Raw genomic sequence first — 17,860 nt, 5'->3', positions numbered from 1 at the left:
ATATTATTTAGTTACACATTTACCAAAATATCACTTTTTACAGCATCATTTTTTCTCTAAGTTGCCAAACCTAGAACATTCCTATTTATAATATCTAAAATGCAATGTCTAGAAATAAAAGAGGAAATTTAACTCTTACCATTATTAAAATAAAGCATCAGCGTTTTCAGAGAAGACTCTCTTTTCAGTGAGTTACCTGTAATCATCACCATTAGAATCCTGAATTAAAACTGAGCTTCCGTTGCTGAGACCCTGCTCTCTGAACGTCTTCTTCACGTCCTCTCTGGGAACAGCAGTCCAGCTCTCTTCGCCCGTGGATTCAGCACTGCTTATTAAGATGACTCCCACAGGGATTGATAAGGCTGTGAAGATAGTGCCCATTTCTGCATTTGATGGAAAGACATGTGCAGATTCTATTAACTGCTGACACCTTTCTCCTTCACTGCTTGCTGCTCGATGAAGGATATTCAAAAGCAGAGGTTCACAGCCAATACCAGTTTGAATCTGGACTCCACCAACCTATAAAATAACACAGAGACAACCATTAGTATGGTTTATATTTGTTAAAATTAAGTCAGTATAATAACACAGTAAAAGACTACTTTTGTAGAACAATCCTCTTTTCTTTTTAAGTGAAATAAAATTTTCACAGATGTCTGTTTAAAAACTTTCTCTCATCCATCTTTTCTTTTTTTCCATTTCGACGACCGTTAACTAGTCTGGCTCTTCATACACCTGGCTTACTGATGTGCTCTCCCGAGTTATCTTCCACATAATGGATTCTTCCACTAACATCGGGTTACTTCCTAACACAGCACTCCACCATGTTATTATCGTGCACCAAAACACAGCAGTGGGAAGGATTCTCACTGCCCAGAAGTGGAAATCCTAGTTCCTCAGACTGGGATCCAAAGTTCTCAACCTACCTACATCCCTCTCCAACCTTACCTCCTAAGTACACACCAAGTCAACCAACTATACCAGCCAAGTGCATTTATCAGTCATTACCACACATCTTCTCACAGCTACTACTTCTTCTGGAAGGCTCTATTCAACCTCTCCACCTATTCAAATGCCCTAGATTACCATTCCATATGAAACAGTTCTTCATTTAAAATGATTACAGTACTGCTCTACTCCAGAAATATTAGCTATGGGTATTTCTGTCATGTATTATTACCCAAGTAATATCAATTTCTGTGTGGTCAATCCATCCTAATTTTAAGTTCCCTTACAGCAGGGACAATATCTTCTATATTTCCTACTGCGGCTGGTCTATCACCATTTATATAACAGGTCCTCAAGAACACTAGCAGACCAGGATTTCTGAGACAGTGCTATCACCACCCCCCACTAATTCTAGAAACGTTTGAGACATCCCTATTATATACCAGGCAATGTGGTAAGTGCTAAGGATATAAAGTTAAATAAGATACTTTCTGCCTTCAAAAAACTCAGAGTTTGAATCTAATAAGATTAGTTACAAAAAAACAAACGAATATGATAGATATGAAAGCAGATGTAATAGCAAAGTACCAAAAAAGGTAGGAGAAGGTTACTAGCTCCGCCTGGGGAAGTTTAGGAGCGTCTCAAAGACTGGGTGACATCCCAAATGGACCTTTAAGGAAGAAAGGAGTCAACAAGGTTAAAGAAAGAGGGGAGCAGCGGCCTATGCAGAGGTATGAAGCACAATGCGCTGCAGAGATGGTAACTCACAGGTTCTTTACAGACTAGCTTTTGGCCTATCTCCCACTATTTTAGGCTGACCACCCTATGCTTCGGTCACCACTGACTGTTGTGTTGCTTTGAAAATACACCACATCTACTTACGTTCTTATCCCCCCTTGTAGTTCAAATGTTTACAGAGTGCCTACTATGAGCCAGATACCGAGCTAAGTGTTGGACATACAAAGAAGACTAAAACACTGTACCTGTCCCCTATGAGCTCAATGGACATGTTAAGGTAAAAAAATACTATGACAGAGATTTGCAGACAGTTGATACCATTATTTACTCTATGAAGGACACCTGACATCTGACCTACTGCCTGGCATGATGTAGGTGCTCAATAAATATTTCTTTAACACGCAACTAACACTGACTGTGCCCAAAAGTTACTGAACATTACGGCAGCTTTCTAATATCTAACGGCCTTCACATATGCTGAGTAAAATTTCATTGTAATGGCTTCAGAAAAAAATCCAAAATGGTCATGACTATTTCTTCAGTATTTTTTACCTCCACCCCATTCCATACAAAGATGTCTTCCCCATTGGCAATTTCCATCTCACACAGTGTCAGCTCATCTCCTGGAAAGACGAGACCATCAGTGAGACCATTCATCATAAGCATCCAAAAAATAAATCAATAAATAAAAAGAAAGAGCTGAGCGACTCAAATATTTCTTGGAAAAAGCATTCTCATTAAGGAAACTTAACAAAAAGGCAGAATTATTTTTATAATTATTTTTATTATATTGATACTATTTTATATTATTTTTATCTTTTTTTTTTTTAAATTTTCTGCAAGCGTTTTCCCATGTTGGTACATAATCTCTGTGAGCATGGGGGCAGGAAGAAAAAGTTAATATAAAGGTCAGCAGTACCTGAGGTTTATGACATTGTGAACAGGAGTAAGGCCTTGTCATCAGATGGTCTGAATCCCAGCTCCACCCCGTACATGTCAGTGTACGGTAGTTAAAGTCTCTAAGCTTCAGTTAATTGTGTGAAAATTAAATGACATAATTCACATAAAACACTTATTACAGTATCTGGCACAGAGAAGCCAGAAATACATGTTCCTGCTGCTGCTATTACTTTTACTGTAACTTAAAGGAAGTAAATAATTTTAAGCTCTTGAAGTACTTCACGTTGACTTGCTACAAAATCGGAAGCTGAGAGCTGAGCAGAAACTCAAGCCATATAAATAAGGTTCAAATGATTTCAAATCATGTTGCTAAAAATTTGTGGGTAAAAAAAAAAAAAAAAAAATTCCAAAGCCTTTAAAAAAAAAAAATTAGGTAAAGAGGTAGCCTAAACTTCAGGGAAAAAAAAAAAAAATTCATGGTAGAAAAATTTCACACATTATATAAGTTAGATACATTATAAAATTGGATAAATTGTTTGTTTTTGAAAACCTGACAATGTGATAATCTACATACATAGTTATGGAAGTACAGGTAGGAAGAAAGGCTGGCGAAGAGTATAAAATCCCAGATGAGCCCCATAACAACATAGTATATAAACTGAGTTACTGTGTTTCCATATTTATCTTACCATCAAGCTTCTGGTAAATGTGGAGTCCTGCTGGTACAAGCTTTGCAACACTAAGAACCATGTCTCCTTCCCAAAATTCTAAGAGCTGAAGGATATTAATAAAAGAAAAGAGAGCAGTGAAAAGTAACATACATGTGTCGTATTTCCAGGTTAAATGATTTCCACATGTAGTTGACATGAGGAAGGAGCAATAAATACTCCCATCCCCACCCAACACCAACATTTGGAAATAAGACATCACTCGTTAAACTGGTAAAATCCAAAGACGGGTACTCTCATCCACTACTGACTAAAGGACTCTGACACACATAAAAAGCACAACAACCATCTGGACAATTCTGCTTAATCTATGTGAAGACCACTTGATCAGAAGGCAATGTGATCAGCATGCCAGTCTAGGAAAAGGGACCCCTCTCCCCCTCCCCCAAAAAAGAGCAAAAATCATTTGTTTAGTCAGCACTGTTCAGGAAAAAGCAGCATGGACTCTCTCACACACAAATATTCTAATTACTTGAAAGGCACATCTCCCACTGTCAATGTACAAAGCGGCATTACTGGTCTTTACGATACATACATCCTGGGGACGTATTCTACACGTTTCTAGATCTGAGACTCTGGGAACTGTGATAATCTCACCAAAATAATGACTCATAAAGGTCATTTCAATCTAGTCATTCTCCACAATACCATAAAACATTTCTCATAAAAATATCATCTCATATTTCTAAGTAATTAATTTATTGTGCCGACTGCAGTCCTGACAGAGGCTCATTTCTGCGCGAACAGGTACTAGATATGTACACTCTGAACCCCAAGCAGCATAGATGGAGTGAACGTAGACCTGAGGAAGGTGAATTCTGAAGGTATTTGTCTTCCCCCTTGAACTGTCACAGATTCATTTCAGATCCCCAAGTCAACCTATATCAAAACTGCCAGAATTAGCTCAGAAACAAACTTTCAAGGCAAAAAAGTTCAGAAATATTAGACAGTTTTAGAAATGCTGACACTGATCCACTGTTTAAATATCCTTAATTCTCCAACAACAGCAGAATACACATGCTTCTCAAGCTCACGTGGAACAGTCACCAATGCAGACCACACCCTGGCCCATAAAACACATCTTAATACATTTAAAAGACTAGAAATCATACAGAGTATGCGCTCAGGCCACAATGAAAATACAACTTCCCAAAATTTGTGGGATGCAGCAAAAACAGTGCTTAGAGTGAAATTTATAGCATTGAATGCATATATTAGAAGAGAGATCTAAAATCAATAATCTAAGCTTCCACCTTAGGTAACTCAAAAAGGAAGAACAAATTAATTCCAGTGTAAGCAGAAGAAAAGAAATAATAAAAATCAGAGCAGAAATCAATGAAATTGAAAACAGGAAATTAATAGAGAAAATCAATGAAGCCAAAAGCTGGTTCTTTTAAAACAAATCAGCAAAATTGATAAACTTCTAGCCAGGCTAACTAAGAAAAAAGAGAAGACACAAACTACAGTAAAACCTGTAAAAGCTGGAACCTGTGTAAGGCGGCAACCTGTCAGAGAAGCGAAACTCAAATATCTTCCACTGATACAGAATAACAGAAAAATGCTAAGACCGCACTCTGTCAAAGGTGGAAAACTTGCAAGACCTGGAAAATCAAGGCAATCCTGTCGAGTTCTGGCTCTCACAGGTTTCACTGTACTAATATCAGAAATGAGAGCGGGACCATCACAACTGATCCCTGGACATTGAAGGAATACTATGAATAACGTAAATTTGATAACTCAGATGAAATGGACCAACTCCTTGAAAGACACAATGTACCAAAACTCGCACAAGGAGAAATAGATGAATAGTTCTTTATTTATTAAAGAAACTGAATCTGTAATTAATAACCTTTCAAAATAGAAAGCACCTGGTCCAGATGTATCCACTGATGCATTCTATCAAACACTGAAAGAAGAATTAACACCAATCCTTCTCAAACCCTTCCTAAAAATAGATGATGAGGGAACACTTTCCAACTCATTCCTCAGGGTCAGCATTACCCTAACACCAAAGTGGGCAGACATTACTAGGAATGAAAATTACAGATCAATAACTCTCATCAACATAGATGCAAAAATCTCAACAAAATATTCGCAAAACAAATGCAACAATATGTAAAAAGAATTATATACTGTGACCAAGTAGGATTTAGCCCAGGTATACAAGGTTGGTTCAACATTCGCCAATCAATTAATATAATTAATCACATCAACAGGCTAAAGGGGAAAAATCAAATGATTGTCAATAGACAGAAAAAAAGCATTTGACAGAATCTAACACCCAATCATGATAAAAACTCTCAGCAAACTAGGAATAGAGGGGAACTTCCTCAGTCTCATAAAGACCATCAAGAAAAAACCTACAGCGAACGTCATACTGAATGGTGAGACACCAGATGCTTCTCCGTTAAGATCAAGAAGACAAGGATATCTACACTGACCACTCCTATTCAACACTGTACTGGAAGTCCTAGCTAATTCAATTAAACAAGAAAAGGAAATTAAAGGTATACAGACTGAGAAAGAAGAAATAAAACTGTCTTTTTTTTTGCAGATAATATGATTTCCCAAGAATCAGAAATTTCCCAAGAATCGACCAAAAAAACTCTTGAAACTAATAAGCAATTATAGTAAGATTGCAGGATACAAGGTTAACATAAATATCTTTCAAATCAATCAATGTTAAAAAAAAGAAACTGATTTAATTGCTTTTCTTAGTACAAGAGGCAGATCAAAACAAAGCTAATAATTTTAGTGAGTGACACAAGTCTTCAGAAAATTCATTTATTTCTAGGAAAAAGAAAAAAGTTTGTATTTTCTATTTTCCTTGTCCTTGATCAAGCAGTAGAGTGGGACAAGTTGTTCAGTGAATAGGAAAGAACACCAGACAAACAGTAAGGAGTTCAGCGCTGGAGTCCCGGTTCTACCTTAACTGGACATCTGACCACAGCAAGCCACTGGGTCTCTTTAAACACAAGTCCTTCATCTTCAAAATGGGGTTAGTTTGTCCTCATGAAGTTAAAGAAACAAATGACATAATGTATATAAAAGCTTTACAAGTCAGAGGAAGAGTATTATTAAAATTATCATTAAAATACAGTTGGATACATTATTTGCAGAGAATGATTACAACAATGTTTCTTTTTACTAGAGACTAGTAAATATTTTTCTTCACTTGGGAATCTTATGAATAAATGCTATTCTATGCTGAAAGGTAGAAAAATTAGTTGCTTTTATTTGCTTGGTAGTTCTTGGTTTTAGGCAACATCCTTACTTTTTTCACTCCTTTTCAGAAACAATTCTCTTTATTTTCTAAAAGGGAGATAACCTTATGCTCTTCCTCCCCAAATAAAATGTACCAGGCTTGCTTCTCCACCTGAAAAACTGCTGGCAGGAACGGTGTGAGCCTGCCTGAGCAGAAAAGCCCCTGTGACAGACTTACAAGCATGGGAGAACTCTACGGAAGTAGCGCCACAGCTCTTAACCACTATGCCACCAGGGTTTCCATGAAGTGGCAGATACTGGATTCTCCTAAAGACCTTTGAAAAGTAAATAGCTGGATCCTAAATAGGATGAAAGGGAGAATCTAGCCTGAGATGGCCTCTAATGTCTAAACTAAGAGGAAGTAAGGCTAAATTACCTGAAATATTGATTGTCGAAGATCTCCTAAGGTTTTCCTTTTATCGAAGGTCAAGTCCCACACGCTTTCTGTCTGAGAGACCACTGGGTGCAGAGCCCCATTCAGGAAATGATAATGAGGGCCCAGATGGAGATGCAATTCAAAATTATTGTTTGCGGAATCACATTCTGCCCTTTAAAACAGGCACAAAAAAATACGTAACTACAGATCCTGTGGTTCATTTCAAAGCAAACATATTTTATTTACAATATAAGTAAGTTCTCCATTCCACCTAAGTAATTAAGATCTTTTCTTCCATGCTCCAAAAATAATTCCTTTTAGTTTCTCACTAAAGAGCAAAAATTTACCTCTAACTGCCACTGTGAATTCAAGGAAAAATTGTTTTAACATAGACTGTGCCACGTTACCACATTGCTCTGAACAAATACTGACACCCGGAATCTTCCAGGCCTGAGGTTATATTATAGCCATGAACAAAATGCTAGAAACGTGCTCATATAATTGCCAGTTATAAACTTCTATTTCATCCATACTTTCACTGGACTCCCTAGACCCTCCTATAAAGTATTCGAAGTCGCTCTCACTATTCTCTGGTGTCTGACTTTCTCCAGGTTAGCTGTCCTCAGCAGCAGCAGCAGCAGCACGCTGGCTGCTCTTCTCTGAATCCAGAGAACTGCCTTGAAGCCTGGTGTCATTTACTCTAGACAGAGTCTGACCAACATAGAGGTGGAATGAGGCTACTGCCATGATTCGAGTGCGTGAGATACAATTCTATTAACGTGGTCAAAGACAGCATTAGCTTTTCTGATTAACTATATTAAGGAGCCTAAAAAAAAAAAAACAACCCAAAACCAAACTCATTTCCATCGAGTCGATTCCAACTCATAGGGACCCTGTTGGAGAGAGTAGAACTGCCCCATAGGGTTTCCAAGGAGTGGCTGGTGGGTTTGAACTGCCGACCTTTTGGTCAGCAGCCATAGCATTTAACTACTGGGCCACCAGGGCTCCATTAAAGAGCTTAGTGCTGGCTAAAATCTCTTTAGTGTTTGTTTGTCTGATACCTGCTGCTAATCCATACTAATCATGCAAGCTATTTTTCACACTTAAGATAATTCTCTCTGTTTTTATCTTTTTAGTTTGTTTTTGTTGAGATTTTCTTCAATTTTGGTTTGTCATTTGATATACTGCTTTTTTTCTCCCAGCTCCAAGTCAGCTATAAAAATGTTGAACACAGTCCTGCCGCATATTCAGCCAGGTGGGTTCTACCAGGAGACCAAGGGAACATCTTTAAATATCCTGCATTTCTCTAACCCTAAACACTACTGACTGTCAGAGAACAAAAAAAGAACCAGTTCTTCAGGGTCCAACGTTAGGCCCCAAGAGAATGCTGAGACCATCAGGTTCTCACAAACAACCCTTTTAAGAATCCATGATAGGTTTCTGCCCAAGACTGACATTAAGCCCAACAGTTTGTAGAATCCACATTTCCTTTTGAAAACCTGCCCACCTCTGGTCTTCTGTTACCACATCCCAGTTCTCCACAACTTAAATACAAGGAGTGATTTTAATGGCAGGCTTTCTTTGTACCTAAGGGAATAATCTGGCCACACCAGAAGATAATTCATTTAGTGCAACTGTGTGCTCACCAATCTCTCATCTTAGGTCTCAATTCCTATTTAGGAATTGCTACTTTATGTGCCACTATTTAGGTCACTCTGATAGATAAGGATAATTCTAAAGAAAAAGATGGCCTCATAAAAATTCAGCAGCTACACAGACACTGGCATTGACTTCCTTTTTCTCTTTTTAATTTTCATTACTGAATGCTTAAGGCCTAAATTAGATCTTCATTCTCCAGAAAAACCACTCAAACTCTCTAGGTAATTTAAGGTTACCTTTCTGTTTGCAGTTCAATGTTGGCTGCGTCCATTTCACTCAACAAATGACATGGAACCTTGTATCTTGGATTAGCTCGAGCTGTGAATAAAACTTATCATTAACTTGTGCTGACCAATGAAATTTGTTCAGTATTTTCTTCCTGATTACAAATGTAATTGCTGGTCACTGTAAAAATTCTGGAAATTATTTTTAGAAGTGTAAAAGAAATAGATACCACCTGTAATCCCACTCCCCAGAAATAACCACTGCTAAAATTTGGTATCTACACTTCTCATCTTTGTTTCCATATATATGTAGTGGGTCTTTGCATACTCACACAACACATACACACACACAGACACACTTTTTAAAAACAACTGGGATCATAGTCAACAAATTTGTAACTTGTCTTTTCATTTCAAATATTGTGACCATTCTTCTAAAGCTTTCAATGTTGTTGTGTGCTGTTGAGTTGATGCTGACTCATAGTGACCCCACATGACAGAGTAAAACTGCCCCACAGGGTTTCCTAAGCTGTAATCTTTATGGGAGCAGATTGCCAGGTCTTCCTCCTGCAAAGCCAATTTGGTGGGTTTGAACTGCTGACTTTTCATTTAGCGGCTGAACACTTAATCACTGCATCACCGGGGCTCCTTCAAGCCTTAAATAAATGAGTGATTAGTCATCCATTCTATAAGTAGCATAATTAATCTAACCAGTCTCTTTTTGTTAGACATTTAGTTGTTTCCAATTAATCACTATTATAAAGTCTTTTTCTTTTCCCTCAAGGTAATGTACAACAGGTATCTTTGAACATAAATACATGTGCACAGCTCTGATTATCTCCTCAAGACAAATTTGTAGAACTACTGGTTTAAAGGATGTGATTTTAAAGTACATGCATCCAAATAGGTTGTACTATTCACATTCTTATTAGCTGTATAGGAAGTATTGACTGTTGAGAACCAGATTACTTGAGTTGGCAGGAAATAAATGGCGTCTCACTGCTGTTGCAATTAACTTTTCCTTGATTAGGGGTTAGGCTGAGAAAAAACATATCTTTTGCAGTTTATTAGTAGTTTCTATCTCTTCTTTTGTAAATTGCCTATTTATATCCTTTTCGCAGTTTACTACTGAACACAATGAAATATACTTAAGAGCACTCTACAGATAGGGGAAATACATTTGTCATATATTTTACTAATGTTTTCCATTTGCCTTTTAATTTTGTTGAAGGTTTATATTACTTTTCCTTAATTTTTTCTTTGCATTTAAGCTTAGGTCTTCTCTACCTTAAGATCAGATAAATACTTATATTTTATTCACATTAAGGCACCTTTTTCACATAAAATATAAAGGAGTTATAATTTCATTTAAGTGATTAGTATAATAAAAGAAAATGCATTATATTTCTAGCAGCTAACCAACTTCTAGTTGTATTTATTAATTCACTTTTCTCTCATATATCTGAAAAGCTACTTTATTATGGATTAAAATTTAAATATACCTAGGCCAATTTCTGGGCTTCCTGCTCTATTTCAATGATCTGGATCACCTCTTTGCACCAGGACGACATTGTCTTAATTGCTACAGCTTTATAAATATGTTGTTATTGACAGAGCAAAATTTCCCTCAGTAGTCCTTTATTCAGTTTTTATTACTTTATCTTTCTGGGTGAATTTCAAAATCATTTTGTCAAGTTCTGTCCCTTCACCCCCCAAAAAAAAGTCCATTAAGATTTGGGCTGGATCTCTATTAAATTCCTAAGTAACCAGAAACCTGTTGTTCAGTACATTTTCCAAATATATTCATGCTAAAATTCAATCCAGTTAAAAAGATAAATACTCCATCTGAAGATATTCTTTTTCTGTGAATATATATTTTTCTAAATGTGAATTCTGTTGCACAATATTTTTATCTGAACCATTACTACATTTTTCCCCCAGGAAAATACAAAGCCCTTTCTGGCTAACAGCAAAGTTATGTAATTATTTCATATCTGAGTGTTTACTTCCTTTGCTCCACATGCAAACTACCAACTGCTTTATTCTTATTCTTTATAAAAATGGTCACTATTCCCTAAGAATAGTATCCTCATTTCTAATCATAGTTATTTCTTAATCTAGAATTTTCCTAGTTGGGATTTTTTACTTGAGTAGTCTGGAAAGTGATTAAAGTCTTCTGACTTATTCATGTTAATGGCTTGGTTCAAAAATACTCTTTATTATCGTGGATCTCAACAGTTAACCTCCATGGTGTTAGTTCCCTTAGAAAGCTCAACCAAGAATGCCTCAAAGATATTTCAGTTGCTCAGAGAATGGAAATTTGAATTTTCCCTCAAGCATTATCTTGAGGGAAAAGCAGAAAGAAAAATAAAAGAGAAGATATGAAAATAAGACTCTGGCCACTTTCATGACTCAAAGGCACACACGGCCGTATCACAGAGCAAACCTGAGCATAGAGAAATCCTACGCAAGTTTCTGAACAGAATGGGAAAATATTATTTGATCCAAGAAAATCCACTTTTGAAAACCTAACTCGATGTAGAGACAGAAAATATATTTCTGAGCTCATTACTATTACAGGGGAAAAATTAAGTAGAAATATCTGATCTTTATAAATGACAGATTGCTAGATTTCATTTGGCATAATGTATTTCTTGTATTTTAAGAGTAAACATTATTTAAAAAGTGTAAAAAAAAATTCAAATAACATTGGCATTTATCGTCTAAAGATGAAAGTGTTTATATTCTAAGTTAATTAATGAACTTAATAAAACCAGTAGGAATATTTCTCTTTCCATACCTTCAGGGGGTCTCTGCAACAGCGATTTCCGATAAAACAACATATAGGCACTTTCTTTACCCTGAAACTGCTGTTCAATATCCTTTTCCTTGATTGGCTGGACTTTGGAATCATTTATATCAAACCAGTGGGGGCAGGATGTGCTATCATTTAACCTTGGGGATTCTGAAGTCGGTGGCTTGCAAATTCGATGAGCATTCCGTTGGAAATCCGACTTGGGCTGCAGAGAACAATTCTTTGACAGACTAACTGTACTTTCATCTGAACTGAGTAGAAATATCTGAGAATGGAGCTGTAAGAACTACAAAGAAACAAACAAAAAAACCCAATACTAGGTTAGCAAACATGTTTTTACATAAGACGTGATAAAAAAAAAATGTTCTCTTCCTTCTGCAGTTACATTATTTTAACTTCATCTTTATTTTTGGCCTGGTCAGCTAGGGGAAAAAATCCATTTGGGCCATAATAAGATATGTAATAAAAATCAGACTGCTCTCTGTTAAACAGTCTACTGGTTTTATCAAGGCACAAAGCTGTCATGCAACAATCTAAGAAGTATTTTAATTAAACCTCAATAATGCTATCTTATTTTGCTGGCACAGATTAGGGAGAACAAACACTTTTGAAACGTTTAAGAGAAATCTAAACTACAAAATAAAAGCAATCACACAGCACAACACTACGGACGATAATATGAAAACTAGTGACCCAGACAGATACGTTGAGATAAATAACTGAAAGCCTAAAGTATCTTTTTTTTAATAATTTATTTCTGTTGTTGTTGAGAATATACACAGCAGAACATACACCAATTCAACAATTTCTCCATGTACAATTCAGTGACTTTAATTACATTCGTTGAGTTGTGCAACCATTCTCACCCTCATTTCCTGAGTTGTCCCTCCTCCATTAACATGTACTCATGACCCCCTAAGTTTCCTATCTAATCTTTCCAGCTGCTGTTGTCAATTTTATCCCATACAGATAGATCTCAAAAGAGCACAATGTTCAAGGCAGACATTCTTTACCAGTTAAGCTAAACTATTGTTTGGTTTTAAGACTTCACGGCATAGTTTTGGTTTAAGGTTTAAAGACTATCTCAGGGCAATAGTTTCTGGGGTTCATCCAGCCTCCACGGCTCAGAAAATCTGGAGTCCGTGAGAATTTGAAATTTCGTTCTGAATTTTCCCCCTTTTGATCAGGATTCTTCTATGGAATGTTTGATCAAAATGTTCAGTAATGGTAGCTGGGCACTCTCCAGTTTTTCTGGTCTCACGGCAAAGGAGGGAATTAGCCTCACGTTCCATTTCTTCCTCCTATTCCTGACTCTCCTTCCTCTGTTGTTCCAAGTGAATAGAGACCCATTGTTGTGCCCTGGATGGCTGTTTGCAAGTTTTTAGGACCACAAGCACTATGCAACAAACTAAGGTAGAGCCGAAACACTGAACATGTTATTTAGCCAATTAACTGGAATGCTCCATGGAATCATGATCCTAAACTTCCAAACCAAGGAACCAAATCCCATAAGATGTTTGGCTGTACAGAAGCAGCCTCAGCAGCTACTCTTTTTTTTTTTTTTTGTCATTGTTCTAAATATATCTAGCACACAAGTTTTGCCAATTCCATTTTTTACAGGTGTACAACTTACTTGACAGCAATTACATTAATCGGCTGTGCAGTCTGAAGTAAATTTTAACATTAACTAAACTGAATATTGTCTCTCCTAGAAACTGAAAGGCTAGCTCAGGAAATCAAAGCATGTTGTTATGTGCCATCAAGTTAATTCCGACTCACGATCCCAAAGACTCTTTCTCAAATTCTGCTTGCTAAAGGATTGAGAGAAAAAAAATCTCACCTATCGCTACCTCCCCATCCCTACTCCTCTCTCCTCTCCTCTCAACCTCTATGCAGCCTTGCATCAACTCCTTTTCTCTCTCAGTACAGATTTACTTTGTATAGAAAATTGCATGGAAGCTATATGTAACATTCACTTTCTCTGTCAATCAATATGGAAAGGGTTTTTTCTCATCTTTCTCTTGGAAAAAAAATAACCTGTGGTACTAACAACTCTCGACTCACGAGTATTATTTGTGAGGACCGATAATACTAATTTGCTCTCATAATATCTGGATTATCTGTAGGTCTGTTTCTACTGATTCTTTTTTCTCTTATGAGTTGACTGTTTTGTCTCTTGATTATGGACCACACTGTCCTGTGCATGTCATGTAATCTTATACTGTAGGCTGGATATTTTGAATGATATGTTGTAAAAACTAGATTATGTTGTTTTTTTCTGAAGAGTTTTACACTGTGTCTAACAAGGGGCTGAATTACCTTTGAACCATCTTGATCCTATGGAAACTTCATTTTGAGTTTTCTTAGGGTGGGTCTATTGTAATTTTGCCTTTAGTCCTAGGGAGTTAGTTCTTAGTCCAGGGGCATGGTTCTTTCTCTTAAGACAGAAGTTGGCAAACTAGACTGTGGGCCAAATATGGCCTGTTGTCTGTTTTTATATAGCCCCAAGCTAAGAATGGTCTTTACATTTTCAAATGGTTACTTTTTAAAACACTACATAGGTACCTATCTAATGTCCTCGACTTTACCTCTTGGCCTACAAAGCCTAAAATATTTACTATCCGACGTTTAAGAAAAGCAATATATAAAAACATATCATAAACAAGTATGACTTACTCCAGGAATTTAAGACTGGCTTAACAATGAAAAAAAATCAAGCAATATAATTCACCACATTAATAGAAAAAAAGAGAAAAATCATGTGAGTGCATCGATAGATGCAAAAAACAAATAAACAAAAAACATCTGATGACATTCCACCTCTATTCAAGATAAAAACTATTAGTCAACTAGGAATAAAAGGGAACCTCATCAAATTTATAATGGATACTTACGAAACAACAACAAAACCTACACAGCTAATACCATATTTAAAAGGAAATACTGAAATTTTGATCTAATCATTTTAAATGATAAGCTTTAGGGTATGATCTTTCTGACAACTTTTTTTTTTTTTTTTTTTGCTGTTGTGATTAGGAGCCCCTTCCCTTTATTTACTTCTTGGCTCTATGATACATAAAGTTATTTAACAGCTGAATTCTAGCTATTAGACAAAAATACTGATTTTGTTTTAACCTATTTTAAATATCCTTCTGCAGAATTTGTGTTACTGAGATCATAACAAAATGATTTCTGGGACTAGGACTTCCTATGATGACCCCATAGATTACCTTTCGCAGTGGTCCATACTGTTTTCTGTACTTCTTGTTCCAAGACAGACCTATCTTTTTCAAGAGCTTCTGGCCCAGCTGATCAACAGGAAGTAGATTACTCTCCTCCTTATGAAAGAAACAGTCATTTAAGAAAAATCTGATGAGAAATAATTACAACAGTTAAGAGTTCAAAGGAACTAATGGGATTATATCTAATTAAACATATGTATAACAGCAAACTAGTAAGCAGATTAATCAAAACTTTTCCAAAATAAAGTTTTTTAAAAGCAGACTAAGCCACAGTTTAGAAAACCCGAACTATGCCATTTTCCACATGCCAAAGTTTAATCATTTAAAAAGCAAAACCCAAGGAGTATTCTGACATTTAATGTATTCCTGATATGTAGGAATTTTAGAAGAAACACTTAAGTGCAAAAAAAAAAAAAAAAAAAAGATTACTAATTTCTCGAATTTTTTGAAGTATAAACAAGTTTAAAAGGAGGGTAAGAAGTGGCCACAGATATTGTATATTGGTAGTTAAAGGACTCAGTCCAAGTCCTTGGTTGTTGTTGTTAGTTGCCACCGAGTTGATTCTGACTCACGGAGACCCATGTCTGTCAGGCAGAACTGTGCTCTATAGGGTTTTCAAAGCTGTGACCTTTAGGAAGCAGATCCCCAGGTCTGTCTTTTGAAGGGCCTCTGGGTAGGTTCAAACCACCGACCTTTCAGCTAGTAGTTGAGTGCTTAAACATCTGCACCACCCAGGGACTCCTACGTCTCTGGTAGGAAGTATGAAAAATCATTTATTAAGAATGAATGAATAAGTGAAAGGAGATCTAACATATTTAAAACAGGGTTATAAAAAAAAATTAAAAGTCATATACTTAAGACATCAATATCAGGAATAAATAAGGAGACAAAACTTCAGGTCCTACAGACCTGAAGGACAAAAGGACAATATAGGAAAATACTAAACTGCAAAACAGTAAGAATAATAATAGTCACAGTACTTACGTTCTACAAAGTCACCATGAACACTGACTTAGCAAATACTGAACCACTGCTCCCTCGGGAAATACAGCTTAGGTTCTTGCCAGAATCTGGTCACATCACTTTCGTCAACAGAGAAATACACGTGTGCTTCTGATTAAGGACACCTTGTTGTTGTTGTTGTTAGCTGTTGTCAAGCTGGCCACTGACTCATGGAGACCCATGAACAAATGAACAAAACGTTGCCTGGTCCTGTGCCAGCCCCATGATTGGCTGCAGCTCGGGCTGCAGTGATCCACAGGATTCTCACGGGCTGATTTTCAGAAGCAGATTGTCTTAGTCTGGAAGCTCTGCTGAAACCTCTTCACCATCATGTTGTTGTGTCCCGTCAAGTTGATTCCAACTCACGGCAACCCGACAGGACAGAGCGGAACTGCTCCATAGGGTTTCCCAGGCTGTAACCTTTACGGGAGCAGACTGCCAGCTCTTTTCTCCCAAGAAGCGGCTGGTGGGTTCGAACAGAACTGCCTGCCTTTTGGTTAGCAGCCTGCAGGGCTCCTTCCTTCACCATCACATTAATATGCAGGCCTCCACTGATGGATGGGAGTTGGCTGAGCATGAGGTGCTCTGGCTAGGGATTGAACCCAGGTCTCCTTCATGGAAGGTGAGAACTCTACCCCCAAAGCCTCATAAAGACACCTTATTTAACATATATTGTTGATTCATTAAGATTGAACTCATGGCCAACAGCACCATATTCTCTGCAGACACACAAATACATGTATATATACACACACTACCTCTGATAAGATTGCGTGTAGAACCATCAGTGGGTCATCAATCTCTTCTCCATTTGGAAGATCTTTCAAATGCACATCTGGTTTATTTACTTCCTCCTAGGAAAGAAAATAATAAAACACTTTGCCATGAAGGCTTCAAGACGGAGAAGGGATAATAAAAATATTCTGATAATTTGTATGCTTTGGAATCAGGCAGACCTGGCTTTGAATTCCAGATTGGCTGAGTGATCCTGGACAAGTTACTTAATCTCTTTGGGCCTTAAATGTACATTGGGATTGTGAGACAGTAAAGCTGCCAGCATAATACACATAGTGGGTTCTGGCATTTTCCCTCTAAGCACTATTTAGCTGTACCCTACAAATTTTGATATGTTGTGTTTTCACTATCATTCAGTTCAAAATAATTGCAGGTCTTCATCCAATATGTTCTCACTTACTTGTGTTGGCCTAATGAAATCTTATCCATCTTTGTAGGCTCAGCTTAAACACTACCTCCTATTATTTCCTATTTTCTCTCTAGAATATAGGAATTTTCTATTCCCGGAAAGTGAAAATGCTAGAAAGCAGTTTAAAGGAAAGTAACATCGTAAGTGAAGTACGTCCCTTTATGTGGCCTTTTGCCTTTGTTCTTTGGAAAAACAACTTGAGAGATTTTCCCCCCAAGCCCTGAGGAGTTACCTTTGCCCTAGTTTTCTACCCTAGAGGGTTTGATACTTTTGTCCAGGTTGATTGCTCTTTCTTGGGTAAACTGTAAACGATTTGACGGTTTGATACTTTTTGTCTGGTCCTGGGCTGCAGCCTGCCCTGTGATTGGTCTATTTTACACACATTACAGGGATTGTTCAATATACTATAAACTATGCAAATGAAGTGACTATGGTCCACTGAGGGGATTGGCCAATTCATGGCCCTGCAAAGAGGGCCATACTTTGAAGCTGACAGAGTTTGATATATATACAGCCAACCTCACAGAAGTTTCAGGAAGGCAGAAAGAAGAAAAGGCAAGAGAGGCAAGGAGAGAGAAGCAGAGAGAGAGGAGGTGAGGAATCTCCTAAAGGAACTGTAATACAGGTCAAAGGCTGTAACACTGAAGACAGCAAAAGGCCCAGAAGGGGTCCAGCGGCAGAGCCGGTGGCAGCAGGCCTGAAGGGGGTCCAGCGGCAGAGCCGGTGGCAGCAGGCCTGAAGGGGGTCCAGCGGCAGAGCC

At 37.3% G+C, this 17,860-nt stretch overlaps 1 protein-coding gene across 5 annotated transcripts in view; it reads right to left on the bottom strand.

Annotated features, from left to right (window-relative positions):
* Positions 1 to 17,860, bottom strand: part of USP40 (ubiquitin specific peptidase 40) — a 75,174-nt gene that overhangs the window by 37,502 nt on the left and 19,812 nt on the right. For all 5 annotated transcript variants that reach the window (XM_023724484.1, XM_023724488.1, XM_023724485.1 and 2 more), the window contains 8 exons: positions 16,655 to 16,750; positions 14,883 to 14,990; positions 11,638 to 11,938; positions 8,850 to 8,931; positions 6,955 to 7,126; positions 3,276 to 3,360; positions 2,239 to 2,309; positions 197 to 519 (listed from right to left, as the gene is read on the bottom strand). In XM_023724484.1, coding sequence (XP_023580252.1) covers positions 197 to 519; positions 2,239 to 2,309; positions 3,276 to 3,360; positions 6,955 to 7,126; positions 8,850 to 8,931; positions 11,638 to 11,938; positions 14,883 to 14,990; positions 16,655 to 16,750 — 1,238 coding nt within the window. The remainder of the gene's footprint in view (positions 1 to 196; positions 520 to 2,238; positions 2,310 to 3,275; positions 3,361 to 6,954; positions 7,127 to 8,849; positions 8,932 to 11,637; positions 11,939 to 14,882; positions 14,991 to 16,654; positions 16,751 to 17,860) is intronic.

This window comes from Trichechus manatus, unplaced genomic scaffold, assembly GCF_000243295.1.
Source record: "Trichechus manatus latirostris isolate Lorelei unplaced genomic scaffold, TriManLat1.0 scaffold00249, whole genome shotgun sequence".
Classification (NCBI taxonomy): Eukaryota; Metazoa; Chordata; class Mammalia; order Sirenia; family Trichechidae; genus Trichechus; species Trichechus manatus.
The sequence above is the reverse complement of the archived record's forward strand: the minus strand, read 5'-3'. Positions and strand labels throughout refer to the sequence as shown.